At 33.8% G+C, this 25,467-nt stretch overlaps 1 protein-coding gene across 6 annotated transcripts in view; it reads right to left on the bottom strand.

Moving 5' to 3' along the window:
• Window positions 1-471: 471 nt before the first annotated feature.
• The window catches only part of LOC136839179 (transcriptional adapter 2-beta-like), a 47,389-nt gene continuing 22,393 nt past the window's right edge, over window positions 472-25,467 (bottom strand). For 4 of the 6 annotated variants that reach the window (XM_067104884.1, XM_067104885.1, XM_067104882.1 and 1 more), the window contains exons 9-13: window positions 20,898-20,994; window positions 15,768-15,820; window positions 6,391-6,637; window positions 4,620-4,682; window positions 472-1,688 (exon numbers count right to left, since the gene is read on the bottom strand). In XM_067104884.1, the coding sequence (XP_066960985.1) occupies window positions 1,551-1,688; window positions 4,620-4,682; window positions 6,391-6,637; window positions 15,768-15,820; window positions 20,898-20,994 (598 nt within the window). In that variant the 3' untranslated portion in view covers window positions 472-1,550. Of the gene's footprint in view, window positions 1,689-4,619; window positions 4,683-6,390; window positions 6,638-15,767; window positions 15,852-20,897; window positions 20,995-25,467 lie in introns of all 6 variants that reach the window. The other 2 variants (XR_010853242.1, XR_010853241.1) reach the window with 1 other exon arrangement.

Here is a 25,467-nt window from a genome sequence, read left to right as displayed (position 1 = left end):
AGGCTGGTCAGGAATGGAATGGAATGGAATAAAGAGTTTTGGGCAAAGGCCAAACACTGGGATCTATGTCATTCAACGCTGGAAAGGAAATTGAGAGTAGGTAGGTTTGAAAGGTGTAACAGGAGGAAAAACTCACAGTTGCACTATGAAATAACTGTTAGGAGAGGGTGGAGAGCAAGATGCAAGATAATATGAATGGAGGTACAGTAAAAGGAATGAAAGAGGTTGCAGTTAGGGGCCAACCATGGCTGCAACCATTGTGGGGAAGTATCTTCACATGATCAGTAATCTCTAAATGCAACAGCAATAAATTCAAAACTGCACCTTTCTTGGTAGAAGCCTGTGCAGTTAGGGTTATTTTTGTCACCCTTTTGCATGCCTATAGGTTTTGGATTTCAAGAGCAATTAAAATCTTAATTTGAAATCTGGTTATTACAAAAAATAGGTGAATTCTGTTAATGAAAATACTGGTAGCCAAGGATTTTTAATGAAAAAAATGATAAATATCCAGGTACATAAATTTGTATAAAAAATTCTCCTTATTACTAAAATAATAATTTTCTTATAGATGTGCACCTTCAAACAAGTAATGAAAGTACAAAAAATATGAAAATTTCCATATAAAAAAATTATATCTTAAATACTGATATCTAATGATAAGTAGTACAAACACCTGTTAGCCATTAACTAGTGAAATTGACTATTAATATAAGTACAGTATTTGGTGTTCATGTAGACTACAGTCTTGTGGATGGTTTTGTGTCTTTCTAGGCCTGTAGAACTTATTAGCATTTTTGTTCTCATGTATTTGGCTATATTTACGGCAGAGGTTCCAAAGAAGAGATTCATTTAGATTAAAGAAATCTTCACTTCTGGAACCTAGTCAAAGTGATGCTATTGATATAGGCTTGACAAACCAAGATCTGAATATTACTGTCATAATAGCACATATAATAGCTACAGCACTACAATTTTTGGTGCAAATAGGCAGTTAGTCAAAATGAAAAGGTGTTAGTACAACTTACCAACAGAGTACCAAGAGTACATAAACTGCTTTTCATGATCAACCAATAAAAATGAAATTTAATTTTGAGCAGAGTATACATAAAATAATCTGACTAGAATCGAGTCATATGTATTTGGAGCTCTTTGACTTTATACCTCTCAGAGACTCAAAAATCATTTGTAAAATAATCAAATACAATGCAACCTTAAAAAATACAACCATCACCACAGTACACAGACTTTATTAAACTGAAAGAATGCAAATGTGTCTTCAGGTCTTGGCTAAGAAGTAATCTAAGCAGACTTACCCAGCAACTTATGAATGCCCAATAAAACTTTGAAGAGATGGTTTCTTTTAAGAATTTAAGTATCTAATTTTATCATTACAGAAAAAATGCCCAATCATCATGGCTTACTCTTATAATATTCATCACAATAAAAGCTACGACTAATGTAATAAAAAATTACCAAATAAGAATTCACAGTTTTCATAAAAATCCAGTAAAAATGTTAGGCTGGGGTTAAACCCATAAACTTAAAGTTGGTCAAGTAAAAGAAATCCATCCTGCTTGGGTCATGAAAGTAGTGATCAGCCTCTGTGTATGGGAGTCTAGTCCTTGGGGACAGCATACACCACCTCGCGTTGCTGGGCTGACTCCTGCCTGCTGCTTGTCACCTTCATCCTAAGATAGGGATAAAAAAAATTCTAAGTAAATATATAAGCATTTTGTTAAAACTGTAATAATTGATGAATTTGTACAATTCAGATAATATAATGCAACCTTCAGATGTCATATCTCTTCCATGCCTTTATTCATTTTAAAAAATACATTTTACTTAGTTATTATTAAACTACCTTCTTGCTTTTTTCTTCTATACACATAAACATCATATCTGGATGTCAGCTACATAAGTTAGTGACCCTTTTGTCTTGTTCGACATGTGTGCACCTTACGAATATTTAGTCAAGTTGTTACATAAGAATAACTGAAATGAAATTTTTGTAAATCTTATACAGTACTGTACATGTAAATTTTATGCAGTAAAGTACAGGCTGTCTTGACTTTATATCATCTGTATGGGTCTTTTTTACTCAGCATAAGCAATGAGAGCTACTCGTTAATTCTCATTTTTACTGTTTTTCATGAAAGAAAATAATGCTTAACCCTTAAACGCCGACTGGATGTATCATAAGTCGACTAAAATTGCCTGTCGGGTGACAAGCAGACATACCGTACGTCGACTACAAAAAATTTCAACCTTCGGTCAACTCTGACTCGACCGAATGGTCGAAAAACGCAATTGTAAGCTAAAACTCTTACATTCTAGTAATATTCAATCATGTACCTTCATTTTGCAACAAATTGGAAGTCTCTAGCACAATATTTCGATTTATGGTGAATTTAAAAAAAAAAAAAATATTTCCTTACGTCCGCTCGGTAACTCGGTCGAAAATTTCAGAAATTCTTTCGTCATTTTGTCGTAATTTTTGCACCATTTTATATTAGCCGTTACATAAAGTTTTATATATGAAAATGTGTGCAATTTCATGTAAAATACAAAAAAAATCAACCCATTGTTGTAGCTTTTATCAGTTTTGAAATATTTTCATATAAATCACGATAAGTGCCAAAATTTCAACCTTTGGTCAACTTTGACTCAACCGAAATGGTCGAAAAAAGCAATTGTAAGCTAAAACTCTTACATTCTAGTAATATTCAATCATTTACCTTCATTTTTCAACAAATTGGAAGTCTCTAGCACAATATTTTGATTTATGGTGAATTTTTGAAAAAAAATTTTTCCTTACGTCCACACGCGGTAACTCGGCCGAACATATCAGAAATTCTTCGTCTCTTTGTCGTAATGTTTGCACCATTTTATATTAATCATTACATAAGGTTTTATATATGAAAATGTGCGCAATTTCATGTAGAATACAACAAAAAATAACTCATGGTTGTAGCTTTTATCAGTTTTGAAATATTTTCATATAAATCACGATAAGTGCCAAAATATCAACCTTCAGTCAACTTTGACTCAACTGAAATGGTCGAAAAACGCAATTGTAAGCTAAAACTCTTACATTCTAGTAATATTCAATCATTTACCTTCATTTTGCAACAAATTGGAAGTCTCTAGCACAATATTTCGATTTATGGTGAATTTTTGAAAAAAAACTTTTTCCTTACGTCCGCGCGCGGTAACTCAGCCGCACATATCAGAAATTCTTTTGTCACTTTCTCGTAATGTTTGCACTGTTTTATATTAGTCGTTACATAAAGCTTTATATACGAAAATGTGCGCAATTTCATGTAGAATACAACAAGAAATAACTCATGGTTGTAGCTTTTATCAGTTTTGAAATATTTTCATATAAATCACGATGTGCCAAAATTTCAACCTTCGGTCAACTTTGACTCGACCGAAATGGTAGAGAAACGCAATTGTAAGCTAAAACTCTTACATTCTAGTAATTTTCAATCATTTACCTTCATTTTGCAACAAATTGGAAGTCTCTAGCACAATATTTCGATTTATCGTGAATTTTTGAAAAAAACTTTTTCCTTACGTCCGCGCGGTAACTCGGCCGAACATCTCAGAAATTCTTTCGTCACTTTGTCGTAATGTTTGCACTGTTTCATATTAGTCGTTACATAAAGTTTTATATATGAAAATGTGTGCAATTTCATGTAGAATACAACAAAAAATAACTCATGGTTGTAACTTTCATCAGTTTTGAAATATTTTCATATAAATCACGATAAATAGAAAAAATTTGACTTTTGGTCAACTTTAACTCGACCGAAATGGTCGAAAACTTCAATTGTAAGCTAAAACACTTACAGTCTAGTAATATTCAATCAATTACCTTCATTTTGCAACAAACGGAAGTCTCTAGCACAATATTTCGATTTATGGTGAATTTTTTGAAAAAACTTTTTTTACGTCCCATGGTTACTTAATTCATGCATCATTTTGTGATAATATTTTTTCTGTGTTGCTTTGATCGTTTTACAATTTGTTATATATCAAAATCATCGCAATTTAGTGTACAATACAAAAAAAAAAATAACTCTTTAGCTTTAACTGTTTTGCTCACAGCGCGATTTGTATACAATTATATATGAAATTTTTTTTTCACGCTGTCATATATTTCAATATTTATATATGATAATTATATTTTTTTTCATTTCTGATGGTTGCATACTAAAGTTCAGGCAATGTCAAAAAAAGGAGCCAAAAATGAACTCTTAATCTTAAAAACTAATCGTGCTGTGATTTTTTGAATAAAACTTTTTTTCCGCTTCGGCGCTAACTCCCGAACGCCGCCGGCATACGGCAGACACTTTCGTAAATATAGGCTCGGCGTTTAAGGGTTAATAATGACGGGAAAGGAAAAATAAGTCTTTTTGTGATTAACTGCACACTCAATAGGCTTAAGTATTTTAAAAGTTGACAAGTATAACATAATAGTGCTTAGCATATCTGGCTACATTTCTCCCAAGAAATGCATATTTCATGAATATATCAACAAAACTACAGCAATACAAAACAATCCTTGTAATTTCTCATAAAACTAACTTTCAAACAGCAAGGCATATACTACTGACCTTTAGCAAAACAGCCTTGTAAGCAATGTACTGGGATGGTTTGATATTTGATGAGGCACACAACTGTGGGGAAAATTCTTCTATTAGTGACTTAGAATAATTAAAAATAAACAATTATAACCCTACAAAATATTCTTCCCATGTCATCAATACTTATTACTTGACAATACTACCAAAATTATGGAAGCAAATGAAAACATTAGTAATACCACACCTTTGAAAAAAAGTAAATTTTTATTATAAAATGTTTGCAATGAATATGAACTAGAGCACAATTTACTAGCAATATATACCTTACTAACAATAACTAAACTATAATAACCCAACTGACTGCGATGCTCTCAATATGCAGTAAAATTTAAGATATTTATACAATCTTACATTTAGGGTTCTTAGAACTAATTCTTTTTAGTGGTGGCTACTTTGAAAGATGGCTACTATCAGGCTTATTTATGCTACAATAAAAAGAAATCTATTTGAAATTCTAATATGGTCTCTGATCAACATCATCATCATGAACATTTTTACATGAACTTATACCTGCATTCACCATTTAGGCTATATCTCTCTCTCTCCATTTTATCTATGCTGTAACTAGTCTTTTTTAAAGCTTTCTAAACTCCTGTTTCAGTGCAATGAGTCCCAAGGTAATAGAAATGCTCAACCTCTGATAAGTCAGCTACCTATCACAACATGTTTCAAAACTCCTCTTTCTTCTTTATTTGCTCTTGCATTGCAGTTTGGACATACAAAAAATCTGATTCCATGTATATTTTATAACCCTGAACACTACTTGTGACATCATCTCTTATACTTAGTACACAGTACAGAATTCACATCCACCTTTCCCAAAACCACATGTTATGAAGAAGAATAAAGTAACTTTCTCTGGATGACACTCACCAGTGGTCTTGGTTGGGTAAGTAGAGGCACCATTTTTGTTATAAGAACTCAAACAATATGCAGTCAAGGCATTTTACCAGCACCCTTTGTTTTCTCTACTCAACTCTGACTAAAAGGACAGGCTTAATATGGTTAACGGGTTGTAAATGAATACATAAATTTTTATATCATAAAACAAGTTTTTCATTGCATTCAATCATTTATATTCACAGTGCCTGCCTACTATTCCTGCAGTTGTATGCTAAGGTGCCCACAACATAAGAGGTTGCTAGATGGCTGGCTGAGGGTCTAAGTGGTACTACTGTAGTATGTGATGAGGGCTTAATAATGTGAAAAACTTCTTTTACAACAACATAAAAGAACTTGGTTTTTAATGATATATGAAGGGAAAGAGGGAGAGACGACACCTGTAGCAGGAAATGGCTGGAAGTTTGATAACCAAGTGTAAGACAGCAATGAAAGCAGATGAAAATTACGTGACAAAAAAGCAGTATGACTGGAACCTAAATCATTTTTTTGGCAGCAGACAGGGTGTTTATCATAGTGGGGAATACTTTAACTGTTTAACAAATCAGAAAAATAATTTGTAATTCTGGGATCTACTTCTACCGTATCCATCTTAATGAGCAAAGGAAACTTGGTATACAGTATAATACAACTGTATTCATCTTCTGTCATAAAGATTTAAAATTAATTCAATCTAATATAAAAAGAGGATTCTAATCCTGTACTGTAATCCTTAGAATACCACGTAGGATAGGTATACACTAAAGGCAACATAATAATGTAGTTACAAGGCTTATTTTTCATGATAAACATACAGGAAACCAAATTTTCACAGTCCATGAACTATACTATATCAACCTACCTTTCTCTCTCTCTGAGACAACAGATGGTACCCCGGTAAAGATGAAATGGGAACTGGGTCATCATTCCCCCCTGCTGCTGCCCCCTGTTGCGTTTGTTGTATGCTGTTCCCGGTCTCCCAATTCAGCATGGAGTCGCTCCTGTTCATGCCGCTGCCGTTCAAGTTCCCGCTGAGCCATCTTCCACCGCCAGTATCGAGATGCGTGAATTTTTTTTCTACTAAACATTTCGGACTTCTTGCGTCGTTTCTGTGGAATAACAAGAAAAATCTGATAAGGCCCAAACATTATTCAATAAAGAATCCTTTACAGAAATTATAACACTTCTACATTAGAAAAGACAGTATATACATCTGTGAAACTGAATTTATATAAATGTCACAGATCTTATACTGCTGTGCGACCAATGAGATCTACAACAATGTCTTGTATAATTGTTTTCTGAACATGAAATGTACACATACATCAATGAGTATAACAAGATGAGAAAACCTAAAAAATACAAGTTGCATAAGACACCTCTGCATATATTTTTTTTAACTGAAAAGCTTTCAGGCAGGATAGTAACAAAAATATCTTAAAAGATTGGTACCTGGTATATGAAGTCCAGGATACCGAAACAGTACCCTTGTTTACCTAATAAATCATGAAGTGTGTGACCCACTTCTATAATCAGACACAAAACAAAATACTATTCAATTTTTCAACTCCATAAGGCTCCTAAAAGACATAAGGGACTATAACTACTTATTATGATTCATTTAAGATTGTATTCATATATACATAAGTTTTCTTAAGCATGGCAACACAAATATGGTACTGGTATGAATCAGAGTTCAGTATCATAAATAAATGTTTACTCCATCTGATTAATACCAGCAGAATTTGCTTGACCTTTCTAAAATAACACAATCATGGGTCCCGGTTACTCTTCTCACCCTACTGTATTCAAACTCTTCTCACCCTACTGTATTCAAACTAAGTCTTATTACCAGTGTAAAGAGGCACAGTGTTCCTAAATACATGAACATAATAATACTTTGTTAGATATTTTTCCTGCAGAAGTGTGAAACTCAGAATAAGAACCTTACATATGCACAGGTTTGTTTTACTCAACATCTGGTAGACCAGGAGGAATTCTGAATTACAAGCGCACATCTCCCAACATTTCTATAAAAATTAAAATATTAGATACTAAACTTCAAAAAAGTGTTCACATTCATTACTTTGTTTTGTTACTAAATTCATGTAAACTAATCCTTTTTTAAACATTAAAACCACATTTACACATACTATTACTGAAAACAGTATCACACAGTACATGTAAAGGTCCAATACTGCTTACCAAAGTTAAATTACATTAGTGTTAAAACAAATACGATTTGTAATCAAAAACAACTGATACATTTCTGACACTGATAAATTGACTGATATTACTAAAAAAAACTTGTCCTAATACTTGATACTATTTTCCCAATGAATATTGAACATTAACTCATTATTAATCCAACAAAAAATAAATATGCAATTCGTTCTTATCAATAATAAACAACTTACTGTAATATGGGTACTCACCAAAAATACTACTGGATATAAGCACAGAGGGATAGATGAACAGACGTAGCTAGCATACGTGATTACATCGAATGATCAGCTGATAAGGAAGAGGTGGAAGGCCAGGGCCATATATATTTGTATTATATTTTGACCCTCTTTTTTCCTCAAAAATCATGAGTTTATCATATACACAGCATTAAGTTAAGAGCCCATATTGTCTAAGCACTCCAAAGTTAGGCTAGGCTATATTATGAGAACATTAGGCTACACTTAACATATCAAAGTTTGTGGCTACATGAATAAATTTTTAACATATTTAATACTGCATTTGATAGCATATCAGACCGCCTTTTTTCACAAAAACTGGCTCAAAATATTCACTGGGATCTGATATGTGAGTTGAGGTATCTGGTAGGCTGATGTTTTCCATGATGCCATTAATACCAGTTCTTGTATCCAGTATTTACTCAAATATTATTATTACTGTTATTACTATTACAATAAAATCCCTCATAACCATCACCTTAGCAACAAAGGGTTGTAGTGCTTAAATCCCTAAACTGGCACAGCAAGCGACACGCACACTCACACAGATGCATTAGATAGCAGGCATGTACTGAAACTACTCACAGCAATAAACTTACTGTATGTATGCTTGCTCTCTCTCTCTCTCTCTCTCATTTTTAAACAGACAGAATTTTCGTAGTTTGCCTTAAAAAGATGCATATATGTACACGAGTACGTACTTAAAAAATATGTAACACTACACTGCTTCATTAAGTACAATATTTTGCTGCATCAAATGTCAATAAAAATATGGTACTGAGAGAGAGAGAGAGAGAGAGAGAGAGAGAGAGAGAGAGAGAGAGAGAGAGAGAGAGAGAGAGAGAGAGAGAGAGAGAGAGAGAGAGAGGTACACAATAAATGTGTAGTATTATGAATACTTGTACTTACACACTTGCTAGCTAGGATATACAGTGACTTTTACATAAAACGCTATTGTGTACTTGACTTATATAAATGAACTTTACCGAAAATATTATTCATACACACCATTATCACCATCAGAGTAATTCATCAGAGGCTCAGGGCATGGAGGGGAATGTTATCAAATGTTTTCCGCTATTCCTAAAATGCTTTTGTTGTCTCTTGTAAATTACATATTTTACCAACATATTTCAATAACATAAATGTTCACATGCAAATTTTTTTTTTCTTTCTTAATACTCCATCCTAAAAGGGGGTATTATATGTTAGGCTATATCTTGAAATATAGATGCACTCTGAAAAAACCTACTGTAATGATGAACTAAACATTTTATTAAGGATGTCCATACATCATAACATGGGGGGCTCACTTATCAGTGATAGTTAATATAAATATTTATCACAACTTCAAATACTATTAGGGTGCAGCATAATAAGTACTTGAATATGATAAAAAAAAATAGTAGTGTAACAAGCAATTACCATGGAACATATATCCATTTTATTGCCGATACATGAAGGACTGCAATTCACCTAGATTTAAAATCAATAACAAAAAAGAAATTGACAAGTGATAATAAACGACAGATGAGTATGTGCCGTAAATTTTTCTATGAAAATCTTCCACTCACTTTACATTAGGGTCCATACCCTAATGTTATGTGTCAAACTTGTCAAATAAGTAAAATAAAATAAAAAAAATGCATATAGGTCTTACTCTGTGAGCCCTGAGCAACTAGCAGAGGAGTCTGTTGATGGCTCATAATAATTTGACTTTCTGTAAATATGCAATTTTTGGCTGATTTTTTTTTATATTTACTGAAGCCTCACACGTGTCAAGTCATGTCTTGCATACACAAGAGTCATTGAGCAGAATAAAAATTAACAGAAATTTAAATTCATTCTCTCTCTCTTTCTCTCTCCCTCACAACAGTTTCAGTTACATACATGTGAATTAACTGGATTCTTAATAGAGATGGAGTAAGCCTTGCATTCATTCTTACATAAGTTATTGTAACTATCTCTGGTAAGGAGCTGGCTGCATCATGGTTGCTGTATAAAGCTATGGTTACAACAGAATGTGTTGTATGATGGTAATTATGACAAAAGTAATAAGGCTTTTAAGTATGAAGCTATGTTTTTTATGTTTTACATTCCTAGTGTGCTTGGTGTACTGGAAAAAAATTATACATTTTGGAATTTCCTGGATTTTTTCTGTCAAATATTTTCCAACCATGTTTCCAAATTTATGTAAGTCAAGAAGCAACTATACTGATATTCTACCTGTGGGAAAAACAAATGCCAGTCAATCCTACTTATACTGCTTGCAGCTCGGGCAGAAGCAAGGTGGAACCTGAATGTAAAGCATATGGGTCCCTGTTCATGATTATAAATAAACATTCAATAATAGTACTGTACCCTTAAGGTAGAAAAAACCTGGGAAATTCCTGATGTTGGTAATAAAGACGGTCATGCCAAAACTAACTTTTCCGGGCTTTGTACTGGTAAACAATTGCATGTTTGAAGTTGTTCAGCTGTGGGTCAAGTGAATGGGTCATGGATAACCTCTAATGAACTAACATCTACATCAACAGGAATGTAAGGAGAGAAATGGGCAGTGAGAGAAGCCCTTGAAGCCAGCATAGCCATGGAAAGAACAGTAGCATCAGTGAGCTGCACTGCTTAACTTCCCTCAACAGGCATGAAGCAGTGCTTCAATGCAGTATCATGAATGCACCAGCAACCTGGCTAACAACACTGCTGATTGAATCATTTTGAAAGAGTTCTTATTTACCAGTGAGAGACCAAGGACAAAGAATAAAGGCTTAAGACTAATTTACATCAACCACATTATTCTAGGGCACAACAATAAAACAAAGCTCACTGGTCTACTAACCAGTTTTAAAAAAAGGTGAAAAATTAAGAACAAACCTAGCATCAATAACCACTACAGAATTGTTGCAGGTGTCCTTTCTAACAGGAATTCATGAACTAAGTCTTTCCCTAGACTGGCAGGCATTCATATGAAAACACTGTTGGCAAATCAGTTCTAGCACTGTCAAGAATATGTTCAATGCTTGACATGTAGACATGAAACACCTCATCACACTACAATCCATATTAACAACTATGCAGACCAGCAAAGAAAACCAAGCAGAGCAATAATTATGTTATCACTAATGTGTAGTCAAAGTAGACAAACAATTAAACCAACATGGAAGCATTTTATACCGACCAGAAAAGATGACAAAGTGACCAATTTGAATGTAATGCACTGCAGTAAACACATAAGAAAAATTAAATAAACAAATAAAATAAAATAAATAAATACATAAAAAAATAAAAAACCAGGTACTTGAAAAACTAAAGTACATAATAATATTTAACAAACTACCACCATCAAAACTGGTTTGTCAACCTCAAGCAAGCAACCAGATACTGTAATCGAATCTCCAACTACAGCAAAGTATAAGATGTAAAACTTACTCAACAACAATTCATCCTCAAACATGAATGGCAGAACTTAAAAGTTAGTGGAAAATCAATCATTTAAAAGACAACTGGCAAGCACTTACCATCACCAACTCGGCAAAACCTTCGCAAACTTATGGAAGTAAAGCAATATCTCCCTTACTTACATATTGGGCAAACTACCATCCACCAAAGGGTGAAAATAACCCTCCAGCTGAAAACTCTCAGTCTCAAAACTGAAGAAAAATGCTAATCACAATGTACTGAGTATGAGTGAATAATACATAAACTGCCAAGGAAAAGAATGAAATAGGAGACAAATAAAGGTAATCTTTAAAAAAGAGACTTCACGACAGCACTCAACTCTCACACAAGCCCAAAAACTGACTTTTTCAGCTGCCATGCACATATGGTACCAAGCACTAATGGCTGGCTACCATTTTCTTTCTTCATTTTAAGAGGAACTTAGGGTCTGGGAAAATTTTGTGGCCAAAAAAGGGTTAATTAAAATAACGGGTTTGTTGTGATACTATACTAAGAGCAAAGTGCAAAGTAGTGTTGATTGTATGGTAGAGCAAAGTGCAAAGTAGTGTTGATTGTATGGTAATCTTAAAAGTGCTATTAATACCACAGTATTTACCTACTATGTGTACTGTATACATCCTCTGTAAACTAAACTTTAAAATCTTTATAAAAATGTATAATATATGCAAATACAGTAGTATTAAAAATAAATATCCCAATATTTTTTGTGAATGAATAAACTGTATATAAACATTATCCATAACAAGAAATGAGCAGCAATAATAGAATATAATTTTATGTATTAAAAGTTGAGGCAAATGAAAAAGACTTGATCAATCAATCTGTTTTCTGAAATCCCTGGAAAGTGGATGCAAGACCAAGATGAGAGACAGAAAAGGTCATGTATATTTCTTTCAACCTCAGCAATTTTTACTTAAATTTCTTTATTAAAAATACTTGGACTGAAGAAATCCCCTAATGTTGAATATCTCCTATTTGGCCTCATCAGGCCTGGAAGGAAGACATAAAAAGAGAGATAAAGAGATGAGAAAGAAATAAAGGGCAACTGAACTCTAAAATTACTGACAATAAATGACTGGAATCATGCATTTTAATCTTTGCAAACATAAATGTATATATAAACATGTAGTAAAAAACTGGATATTCAGTCAGACAAATTAAAAACATGCTAAAAGAAGAAAAAGGTGAAAAGATCAAAACAGAAGACCTAAGAACAAATAATTGAAACATAAAATGCACTAACACAGAAATAAAACATAAAAATGCTACAGTAAATGTATAGAGTACAGCAACCACAATAAACTCTCAAACATTTCTCATTGCAACTTTACTAAGATGACTTTCACTTCAGATGGTCCACTCAGTGAGAACTGAATACAAATACAATAAGCTTAAGTTTAGTTCTTGTCATGGTGCAGTCAATCACTGATTTGCATTACTCTTTAATTTCTTATTGCTGCACATAATAAAAAGCCCACAGTCCTAAGTTCATCATCATCACAAATGTTTTTATGTCTGTTTCCCTTTATGAGACTGGAAGTGATATGATTGATTTCCACTGTCATTTGTATCATTATCATTACTACTTCATTCATTCAAAAAGGCCACACTCACATTTACATTCTCATATAGCTAATCTAAAGAACTTGAATGAAATGTTGAGGTTAGTGAAAAGCAAACTATATAATGATGAACAGCAAGGTGGGATGAGAGCAAAAGGAATGGGTGAAAAAAGAAAAAAGCAATGCAGCAGTGGGCAAATGGATGCTGCAAAGAAACTTTATTGCCAACTACTTGAATGAAACGTGTAAATTAGTGCAAAGCACAAGAAATAAAGTTGAAAACACTGTTGGTAATGCAGTCTTATTTTAAAGAGATGATTAATAACTTATAACCAATCTCTACAATAAATACTGAATACATAATAAACCTGCACCATACAATTATGTCCTGTATGTTTACCAACCGTCTTGGAATTTCAGACCCATGAATCAATAATTCTAGACTTTTATATGGATGGCCCAGAGAATTGTTCTCTGTATGAAAAATTAAACAAGTCTGAAGGAAAGGAAGCTACAAAAAACTAGCGAGTAATGTTGGCAGGGTATGAGGAAAGGCACACTATAGGTAGTACCTTACTTTTACAACCTGTTTGCAAAAAAATATTATAGTACATTACAATATAATCTAAATAATGAATATAAAAGCCATTACAGTACTAATAACTGAATGTATGACTAATCAGTAACCAGACTTTCAAATATACTTGAGAGAAGACATAGTGCATGTGCCTGGAGTACTTTAAGTTGATTACAATTTAGTGCTAGCCTAGGCCCAGTTACCTTGATTTAAAAAGTAACTTCAAATTAGTGGTTCAGTGTAGTATTTGACCTTTAAAATGTATATTCTTGAACCTGCTTTTACATCTTTTTGTGCATTCCCTTAGACCACTTTCTCCCAAGATGACCAACTTTGATTATGTCTTGCTTCAACTTTCACTTTATGTTTATAACTGAGCAACAGGAAAAATAATTTAAATAACGCTCTCATCCTTCATGTGTACACTCATACAAAAGCCAATACATCCATTCACTTGCTAAGAAATTTTGCAAAGAATGCCCATTTGAAAAAATATAAAGTGAAGACAAAAAAACCAAATGAGAAATAAAGATAATAGATATAAATAAATAAACAGGTGTTAAGGAATAACATATAAGTCAAAGGTTGAGTACACGGATAAGTTGCAATTAAACCTCTCACAAGCATAAAAGCATCAACATTCACAAAACTGACAGGAACAGTCTTGCAGTCTTTCAGCAGGGCAAATGAAAGTCCATCAGTAGAACATGACTAGCATTTCAGAGGAATAGGGATGCTGATCCTTAGAGGAAAGAGTAGCGTATACAGTGACTACACAGTAAGACAAAATGCACTAAAGGCAACAGAAAAAGAAGTTCCCTACTGAAATCATCTTCACACAATGGTCTAAATCACAATTACCACAGTAGGTAATAGAGAAAACCAAAATAAGCAATATTTTTTTGTAGAAAAGGCATGAAATTTTATAAAATTTGACAATGCACACCACATATCTCAGTAGACCAGTATATCAAATTAGTAACAAGGCTAATCCCAGAACAGCTCTTTCACTTGGGTGCTTTTTGAAAGAACAGACTATTCATGGAATCTTCTTATACAAGCTATCATATAATAGGCATCAAGGAAAAACCAACATCCACAGTTACAAGTCATAGCTGCATGGATAACAAGACATTTGCCAGGCTAATATAAATATAAAGCAAAATTCCCACATGAAAGTGGTCTATCATTTCCCAAGGTTGCTTCCATGAGACTAACAATCTCAGATATTAATATGACCACCTGTCAAGAAAAATAAGTAAAACTTCAAAAGGTCTTGTAATTTATTATCAAGTTGTTTAATCATACTAGAAACATACGACTCACTACTTGACTGATGGCACTATTATGTGCCATAAAGCTGAATCTCCTATAATGAATACAGGTGCTGGGGCATGCAAAAAGAATCAAACTAAGGATATACCTGAATGATAATCAAGATGCAAGACAAAAAAAAAAAAAAGTGAGAAAATACACTTTCTTGACTTATAACATCAGAAAATCAGCATACACAGTGTGCACTTTGCAGCATACTGCAGATGGTACTAAAAGTGCTTTGCAACATCGCTTCATTTAGACGTCCAAATTCTTCAGCTTTACGTAATTCCATTTTAAATTCTCACTTAAAAACAAACCCTACAAGAAAGTAGTAATGCAATTCTGCTGTATCGTTGATCTACTTCATAACATGAAGAAATTATCTTGCTTTCAATAAAATGATAGAAGAGTCCCCCTTAAATGTAAGTGGTGACCAGAATATCAACAACATACATATATCCTGTCAAAAAGATATGATAGAAATAGCAGCCTTATTTCAATATTCAAACCAATAAACAGTATCCAGTTAATGTTCTCTCATAACTAGGCTTAAAACATATAAAAATTAATGAACAAGAATTCTTACAGTTGCCGCATAATACTACACACACATCATGCAGTCTACATAAATCCCAAAAAGCGCTAACTCAAGCACAACTTTCCAAAGCACAAACAGCCAAAACTAAAAGCTCCTTGGCGTCCCCCCCAAAATCTAAACTTCTGAAGTATTAGTTAACAATGTTAATGAATTTTTGATGTAACAGCTCAAGTGTGTATACTTAGGTACCCTTATCAAAAAGCAAAAGAATATCAAAATAACAAACTAAAGTTACAAAACAAGAAACAGGAGTACTGTACTCACTCTTTTGACTTTGCGGACAGGTCCATTTGAGTCGGAATCTGAGGCAGGCTGGCCTGCATGAAAGGCAAAGTTGTGAATACTCGGCTGCGGAAGTAACACAAGGGCCAACGTTAGCTTATTCCACACTTGCCCCGGCAGGTGGATAAACAAGAGGGGTATCTCAAGTCTACACGTTGGTGGTTAATGTAATCTTAAACTCATCACCTCAGAGTACGGGGCACAGTATTTACATTCAGTTTCTCAGACTTCAAAGACATATCAGCTAAGCTGATAAGACTCATAAAATAACTAAACCAAGCATTAAAATTAAAAAGTATAAACTAGGACAGCAAATGAACATCAAAGAAAATCACAATCTTCTATGATATTTGAATAAAATGCAACAAACGAAAAATTACATATGGTCGTACACAATTCTCATAAGATTTTGCAAAGCCCAACACATAGGTCACCTTCCTCAAGGAAAACACTCAATTACTTAAAGGGAGAAAAAGAACCTACAGTAAGCTCAACTACATAGCAAAATCTTTGCCTCAAATAGTCAGAGAAAACGGAATAACATACTGCGGTACTCTTATGCTGGGGGAGCATCCTATCAAGTTAGGCAATATCTCAAATGGCCCTCAGAATTCCTAATTGCTACAAGTATTTATCAGTGAATGAGGGCATATGAGTAAATATAATTTCACAGTAGTAATTAAAGAAATTCAGAGGTGTTACACTCTTTCACCACATTTGCAAATGAACTTCATAAAGGGATTCTAACAAAGACAGCATCAATAAATGGCCTATACCAACTGAGGTGAGACACTGTGACTTTGAAACTACTGCTCCTGACTAAATTTAGCAAAACAGCACTAAGAGAGTTAATCCATTATATTTGATAGTCTGTGCTGGAATCTAGGTAAGTATTTAAATCATACAAGGGCATTTGACACCTACAACTCTTTATCCCCATCTACTTTTTGAGTTCCAGAGTACAAAAAGTGGTCATGATTCAAATTGTAGCATATAACCACAAGTATACATTCTTGAGGCCTAGTCATGCAAAACATAAGTGGTGAAAGAACTAACACACATTCAGCAGGGAAAATGTTGAGCACTTTAAGCCCAATGTTAAAGCCATTCTTCAAATTGCAAGAACACATATAATAATCACTGAAAGTTTTTAACAGTGAATGTAATAAAACACATGAAAAAGAATAAGACACCTCACAATCAACCCATTTATGAAATGTGCATTTATAGGCTATGGTGGAAATATATGTGAAAAATTACAAAAACAAGGGACACTACTAGAACTCTGGGATCTCAAAAATATAAGGGAAACTAAAAGGGTGAACATTAAGAAGGACTTATGATAAATATACATTTTGTTATAAAGATGCTGGCCTTTCAGTAAAAGCTTATTTATTAGACAGGTCTCACACAAAACAAACGGCATTAAAAACTGATAAGATTCTAGGACTCCCTCTCGGAAAGCTGATCACTTAGTATAAGAATATAATCTTCTCAATATCCAAATAGAATTTTAAGAAAGTAAAGTCCTAATGAAAGTACAATTATGAAACTTCAACTCCATTCAAGCAAAAACAGCTTTAACAATAACATCAGATATACACATCTGGATGGCACAACAAAATCTACGATAAAAATGTTACCAAAACACCCAGAAACATAAAATAAATCCTAGACCTTCAACAAATATCTTTATAATAACTCCAAATTACTTTCCTTAACAATGCCAAATTAAATATATTTCCCCACCACCACACAGTTACTGACAGAAGGCATAAATAAAAATTATTCTTTGTTTTTTTCTAAATATACCGTTAATGAAGCTCCAATAATTATGAAGTTTAGTCATTATTCAAGCAGCAAGGCCTTTGGATCATTCAAAAGCTTCAAAAACAAAAATAAAATCCCTTACAAGCTTAACAAAACTACGTATGTTAACAATAATAAATCGATATCAAAGTTTCTTAAGCAATTACAGAACAATGTTACATATAATTGGATGTAAATAACTTTACACATCTTCAGAAAGTAATGTCAACTAGTATAATGCAACTGAAATATTACCAAGATTATAAAGGCTGAATATCTTACAGACTTTAATTTAAAGCATCATTAGATGTGGTTGCTGACATGGCTAGTAAAAAAATATTCTTGTTTCACAGATTCAAACCTATTACTTTAACTAGTACAACTACACCTGGTCATAGAGGAAGCACTCTCTTGGCATAACTAATACTTATAACAACTAGTTTAAAGGTAGATGAGGCTGCCAAGGAGTATTCATCTCCTGTAAATGCATACTATGCTACTCAATCTAATATCCAGGGGTTTGTACAAATTGGCCAGTGTTAAGAGATTTCTTGAACGGAGATTATTTAAAAGGGTTTGAAGTTTTTTTTTTTTAAATATTACTTACCTATTATGTCTACTAAGTACAGTTAAGATTTTAAACCTACTGGTCTGGCTAAACTACTGCTTGAGTTCCACTGGGTATTACTGACCATAGTGTGCAGAAAACTTACACCATCTAACAGACCTCTCCTCCTAACCTTCCCTCAAACTCTATGCAAAAAACAGAGTCCTCTGAGCCTCAGGTATTTTATGACTCACTTCCCATTCATTTCCTTTGGTCTCTTTCTACTTGGCTTTCAAATTTCATTTCTTCCTTCTCCAATCTCTACCAATCTTCTAGGGGAGAAATAGGAGTGGGAAACCTGACAATGGGGTTTAATTATTTTTCTTGGAATAGTATTAGTAATGGTACTATATTTGGTAACTTGTCCATGAATGTGAAGTTCTCCTGTTCTCTAAGAAAATGCCAAAATCCACATGGGTGGGAATAGTAGTTGGAAATGAAAATTTCCTTCCACAGTACTCTTGCAAGAGAAGGTTTGCTCACCCAAGTCATGTCAACTAATCTCTGATGTCTGCATTTCCAACTTGAAGACATCTACAACACCTCCCTTTTATGTATATGTATCTTCCATGTATGGGGGTATATAGCCTGGAGAAGAGATGAAACAAACACTTGAGTAGTGGCACAAGTTCTTCCTAGAATGACCAGAAGCTCCAATATGCCTATTGCATATATACTTGTGCTACTGAGCATACCTTTAGCCTTTGAAAGCAAATAGATCAGTGATGTGAGGATTGTACTTCCAGACAATGAAAACATGATTATATTAACCTTCTAAGGCTTTGGGTTTGGGAAAGGGGAGCAAAAAAAAAAAACGTTTAATTTCATTTAACATCAAATCCATATTCCCCGTCTTGCTCAGAAGAATTTACTCCACTTAGGGAGAGAAAAAAAAAAAAACAAAAAAAAACCACCAAGTGAAACACCAGTGCATGGAACATTGGGGTTTGTGATAATTTTGATTGAATGTCCTGAAATTTTTTTGAGCCCTTTAAGACATTTTTAAAAGAGCAATGGTGACATAAACCTGAATGTACATATTTATTAATTCTTTTATATGTGTATTATCTCATTCATTTCACTTGCAAAAGCAAGTTTCAATGTAAATTTTACATTGAATTTTGTTAACTGTAAACATGGATGAATGAAATTCAAATTCTGGTATTGCAACTGTCCAAAAGCTAGGCGCACATCAATTTTGTGCTTCAACTGTAGTTCCTGGGACATGCACTTTTCCTCCAAGTCATTCCATCCAAATGCTAGTTACCTTTGCACTGCTGTTAATAAATTTTTATCTATTTATTAATTTATTTTTTCTCTTTTAATGAGTGGAATCTCTTCCTTTTGTATTTCCCTTTACCTCCTCTTGCTTCTTCCTAACGAACACCATATTATTTGGAAGCTTGAATTTCAAGTCAATGGCCCCTGTGGGCTTCTTCCATATGAACATGTTTCATCTTCTGAATAATAATGTTGCAGCTCTCAAAATATCCAAGGTTTTGGGGGATTAGTAAGGGCCCACTGATTGTAGTACAAAATTAAACAGCAACACATCTATCAAAGGAATTTTAATTACAAACAGCAACACAGCTATCAAAGGAATAAGTGTAATAATAAAAAAAAACTTCACAACAAAATACTAATTCAAGATTAACCACGCCAAAAAATTAACAAGTATAAATCCTCAATGTAAGATGAACAGTCCCTCCACACGTTTAATGTGATTTGGCTGTTAGGTGAAACGGGTTTTGGCAAGTAAGGTAAGTGCTCTGTATCACAGATGTACGGTCTTTCTTTAAACTACTGATTTGCTTATTAGAACCCAAAATTATTTGCTTATCTTTCATGTTAATTCAGCTCTCAGCCTACTGACTTTGACCAGGAGTAATAGCATTAGTAAAAGTAATAGGTTGGTAATTCGCATGAACATTGTCTTTCATTTATTATTTTTTTGAGGGTATCTCCAGTGGTAGAATCTTTAATTCACTTTTCCTGTCATCACTACAAAACAACTGTCTCTCCCTAGCTATTACAGTAAACAATTAATTACTATGATTTCATGGCATTTCTTATTGGGGGGCATTACTTCTGTGCAAATTATTGATATTATACAGAGCTCCAATTTGTTTGTTCTACAGTAGGTAGACAAATATAAAAAAGATCTTGGTTCAGAATACCTTCCCTTTAATAGTATCAACTGCCTCGGTATATTAACTTCCACACAAGCAATGCAGTACAGTAAACCAAAATATGAATTATTACTTGCTTTCCTACATCAATGAAGAAACGAGCTTCAAAAATAAGCTTTTCAACTTAAGGAGACAAACATTACCATACATCTATTTCTGAAAAAAAATTATCTAGAATACCTATATATAAACTTGTTGCTACCACAGACGACAAGTTTGATCTTGACTCATAGGCTGTATTTCTAAGCTGAGAAATTTACCCAATATTTCCTTCTTTTGACTTCTTTAATGTGAAAACCCATCTTTTTCTTACTTTATTTAGTTTATTAGGTTTTACAAAGGTAATGACCTCCACAATATTTAAATAATCTATTCTAATATCAGATTTGAAACAAACCTAACCATAAAATTTTCATGAAATTTACAAATAACAATCTTATAACTCATACCTTGGTAATAAGAGCTAAACTCTGAAATGAAACAAACAAATCTGGTAAAAATACTTACTCCTTTTTTTCTATTTTCTTTTTTCTTGTCTCTCCTAGATCTTGCTACTTCAAATTCGTGACACTCTTCAACATGTCTTATACCATTACGACGATATCTGTTCAAAAAAATTTTGGTGTATATGAGTGAAAATGCATTACACATACGAAACTATTTCTGACAACAGGCAAAGTGCTATACACTACATACCAATTTAATTTTTACTATATAATTTCTATTGTTCCTGTTCAGTCTCTTCAGAATCCCCAAAAGAGAATGAACACGTGAAATTGCCATCTTGTATCAATAACTTCATTATTTGCTCACTGCCTGCCTATAACATTAAGAGCAATTACTCTTGACAAGGGAAAATACCTCCTCATAATCAGACAACATATTTGCTAGTACTGCCAAATTTTTGCAAGTGAAAGGTTTCAATATACTATAACACCACCGACCCAGTCTCTAACAGAGAAGCTAAAGCTTTGATTACCTCCCATTATTTACTTCACTGAATCTACAACAAAACTATCTTGAATAATTTCAAGTAAAAGAAATTCCCAACTGGAACAAAAGGAAAGTTATTTAAAATACTTGGCCATTATTATTACATACTTTAAACAGACAACTAAGTACTTGTATTAATGAATCAGGAGCTAACTTAGTGGATTCTTCAACTAGGATAATCACGTTCCTCCTATGTCAGCAAAGGAGACCATGTCCCACGAAGATTTTCACAGAAAATTCTATATTCATATGAAACCACCACAGAAAGTCCTATCACACGTCAACAGTGCTAAATAGCAATAAATGTGAAAAGGAACGTTTTAAAGGGAACAAACATTACTGGGTAAAAGCAATGTTTTTATATTATACGACTCATTTGTTCTTATGAACCCAATAATCATTAATAGCTATACTATCTGTACTACGTGCAAATAGCTCTCAGTTACACCAACTTAATCTCAAATCCACTAGCATGTTGGGCAATGCTTTATTCATCCATGCAACTTCAATGAAGCTGGTAATGCTGCTGTGTTTCCCAAGGAAAGGAAGTGTGTGAGATTCTGCAGGGTAAGTTTAGTGCTGTTGAACCTGGAACACAAGAGGCAACCTCCTTCTGGATGCAGGCCCAGGAAATGGCATGTGATGAACAATGATCAGTGAAGGGTTGCATCAAGACATGATGAAGAGTAAGAAAATAACCAGAATGTTTATACACTCACCTACAAGTAGAGGAACTATGGGTCCAGGGTTCACCTCATACACACTGGAAATGTGGGTCCTTGTCCATGGATGAAATAAACAAACTATGAAATTTACCATACTTGCCCAAACAAGTACGCAGTGGCATGATTAGGGTACAATTCCTAAACCACTTGACAACCACAGAGAAGTATACAAACCACAGTTAAAAATGCCAAATATCTTAACAGACAAGTAAAAATAATATGCAGTTACAACTAGCTAAGAGACATGGATAACCAAAGGTAACTATTACTCTGAACATTTTACGGAGTAAAAAGTTCAATCCCTAATAAAGGATTTGGAAAGGGAAAGCTTACTCTAACAAACTCCCTTGTTACCCCTAGACAAAAATTGTGAAAATGAAAGATTACACAGTGACTTTCCAGGAACAGAATAGAATATAGGATTTAGGCCAAAGGCCAAGCGCTGGGACCTATGAGGTCATTCAGCGCTGAAATGGAAACTGACAGTAAATGGTCTGAAAGGTGTAACATGAGGAAAACCTCGCAGTTGCACTATGAATCAATTGTAAGGAGAGGGTAGACAGGAAGATAGAAGAAATTATGAATGGAGGTACAGTAAAAGGAATGAAAGGGGTTGAAGCTAGGCCAAAGGGACGCTGCAGAGAATCTTGAGTAAATGACTACAAGGCACCGCATGAGGTGCACTGATGGCACTATCCCACTATGGAGGACTTTCCAGGAATCAAATGAATGAAGAAATGACTGAAAAACTGAAAGGGGGAGTACTCACAGTAACAATGGTGGTGAGACTGACCGAAATACAAAGAGTTGCTAAATTATTGATAAATTCCCTAAACAACAAGTGCAACACATCTACATGAAATAAAATCAATGAACAATTGTGCAAATGAAAAGTAATGTATGGCTATACTGGGGGAAAACAGCAATAATCCTGGGAAGTGAAGCAGCACAACTGACTTCAAAGTTATCACGTGGAGAAATAATACCTTCTCCACCAGGCCAATGGAGTTTTATTTTTATTCATAAATGATTTGTTTACCCAGACCTATGGAGTACGAGCTTCGCATGAACATAGAAACTTTTCCCTTACATAATATTTTAAGTATGTGTGACCAAGTCTACTCTGACAAAGCAGGGATATTTTATGAATAAATGGACTGTGCAACAAAAAGGACATTCAGCTGGAAGATAACCCCTCCCCAACCAACAGTACAGGGATTAACTAATCACATTAAAATGCCCAGCGCGGACCAGCCATGCAGCATACAAGTAAACAGTATGGTTAGCCTAAATAAATTTAGTATGACATGCAGCATACAAGTAAACAGTATGGTTAGCCTAAATAAATTTAGTATGACAACACAAAGAGGCCCAAAGTAGCATACCATTTTCTCAGCTAGCATGTGTATCCCGATGGGATAACTGATCTGGTGTCTCCAGCATTTCCTGGTCACTACCAGTCAAGCTTGGAAGTTTTTCTAGCCTAACCCGTCCAAAAATGCTACAATTATGTGATCCACCCACCTGTTCACGTTGTTCTTTTATTATATAATAATCCAGCTTACGACTACAAAAACCACTAAACAGACTTACAACCCAAAATCAACAACCTAACCATCAGAGAGCTCTCTCTACCGCACATCACTCTATTCAACACTCCCACCTGCATTTGTTCACATTTTGCTCCCTCCCACCATTTTCGTCCTATGATGTCACAACAAGAACAGATACTTTTAAACATAAAGAATGCTTTGCTATAAAAACATCTCATAAAATTAAACGTGCTTTTTATACATTTTGTAACGCCCATACCATTTATTTTGTAACACCCATACCATTTCACTAGTGTAAAAAATAAAAATAAAACTTCTAAAACTAACATATAACCAAGGCTCTCATAAAACCTGTCATAATTAATTTACTTTTCTTTTCATCAGAGGTCAGGTTCCTAAAGGACCTGGAAAATGCTCTCAGCACAATGAAGTATTCATTGCCCACAGGAGCTGGTGTTCAGGCAATCAAATTAGCCAACAAAAAATAATGTTCTGAACCTCTTCAACCCTCTATAATACTTTTTAAGTTTAGTTAAATTTCCTTAGTTACTGTGTTGAAATAGAAGAATAATTGTGCATGGTATGCTCTCTTAATATATCCTTCTGCTCTTAAAAATGGCAAGCTGAAGCACGGCTAGAAAAATACTGCATTCAATGCTTGCAGAAACAGGTCCAAACTTAACAATGGTAACAGACTTGAAGTCACAAAGCAAAAGTTCCCAAATATTTAGTGTATGCAGAAGCTCTGTTATTCAAAAAACCATTCCCTATACATATCCCAATAATGACAAACCCTAATTACTCAAAAGTAAGATTTTATAACATCTATTTTCCATTACTAACCACTGACTCCAGAGCTCATACGCTGCACAGTAGAATAAAATTTCTCACCAATAATCCAATTCCCCTACAAAAGGATACTATACGAAAAACATGTGCACTGTTTTCTGCCTTGGAGTCTTCATCTGGTCCAACTGGTCTTTTCTAAACTAGCTGGCTTCCGTAACTTCACCTTGTTCATTCTCTTAGGAACAAAGGACTATGGATGTCTAGCAATGTGACTCAGTGGTCTCACTGAACTTCACCATGATATAGTAATCCTAATGTCATTATCATTATTATACAGCAAATTAGTTTAATGAGATCAGGAAGTCACATCCATAATTTGGAGAAACTTAAAGGCAGAAAGTAATGCAGCTGTCCAGAAGAAACTTATCTATTACTGCATTAAAACAACTAATCACGAACTAATACTAAAATTCTATTGCATCTACAATAAGGAAATGTATAACTAAAAGGTTAGGTAAAATTGTTACCATTTCAAAATCAATAAAAGAACTAATAGCTGTTCCCTTACTTTACTTGAACAGATGGCATTAAGAGTTCAAGCATTAAGAATTCCTTAAAAAAAAATTCAGTTATTTATTTTTCCTCTGCTGGTGCAATATATTCTATATTTTTTCTAACTGCATAATCAAGGATATTACATATATAGAACAGCACTAGTCTATGATGCTTCCAGCTGCAGTTCTACAAACATTACTGCAGAAGCAGAATTTCTATATCTTTTCTTTCCTGCCCAAAACTTACAAATAAGTAGATTTGTGAACAACAAATGCATCACTAGTCAGTTTCAAACTTTGAAAAAGATCAGCTAAAAACTTCCAACTTGTTTTTGATGGTACAGGAAGAGAAGCCCTCATTAATATTTATGTGCTTGACTAAATATCATATTCACATTAACCTTTTTCTTCCTTCATTAACATGAAATATGGTTATACATGCTTCACATTAACCTTTTTCTTC

This window comes from Macrobrachium rosenbergii, chromosome 6 (assembly GCF_040412425.1).
Source record: "Macrobrachium rosenbergii isolate ZJJX-2024 chromosome 6, ASM4041242v1, whole genome shotgun sequence".
Taxonomy (NCBI): Eukaryota; Metazoa; Arthropoda; class Malacostraca; order Decapoda; family Palaemonidae; genus Macrobrachium; species Macrobrachium rosenbergii.
This window is presented reverse-complemented; position numbering and strand designations above follow the sequence as displayed.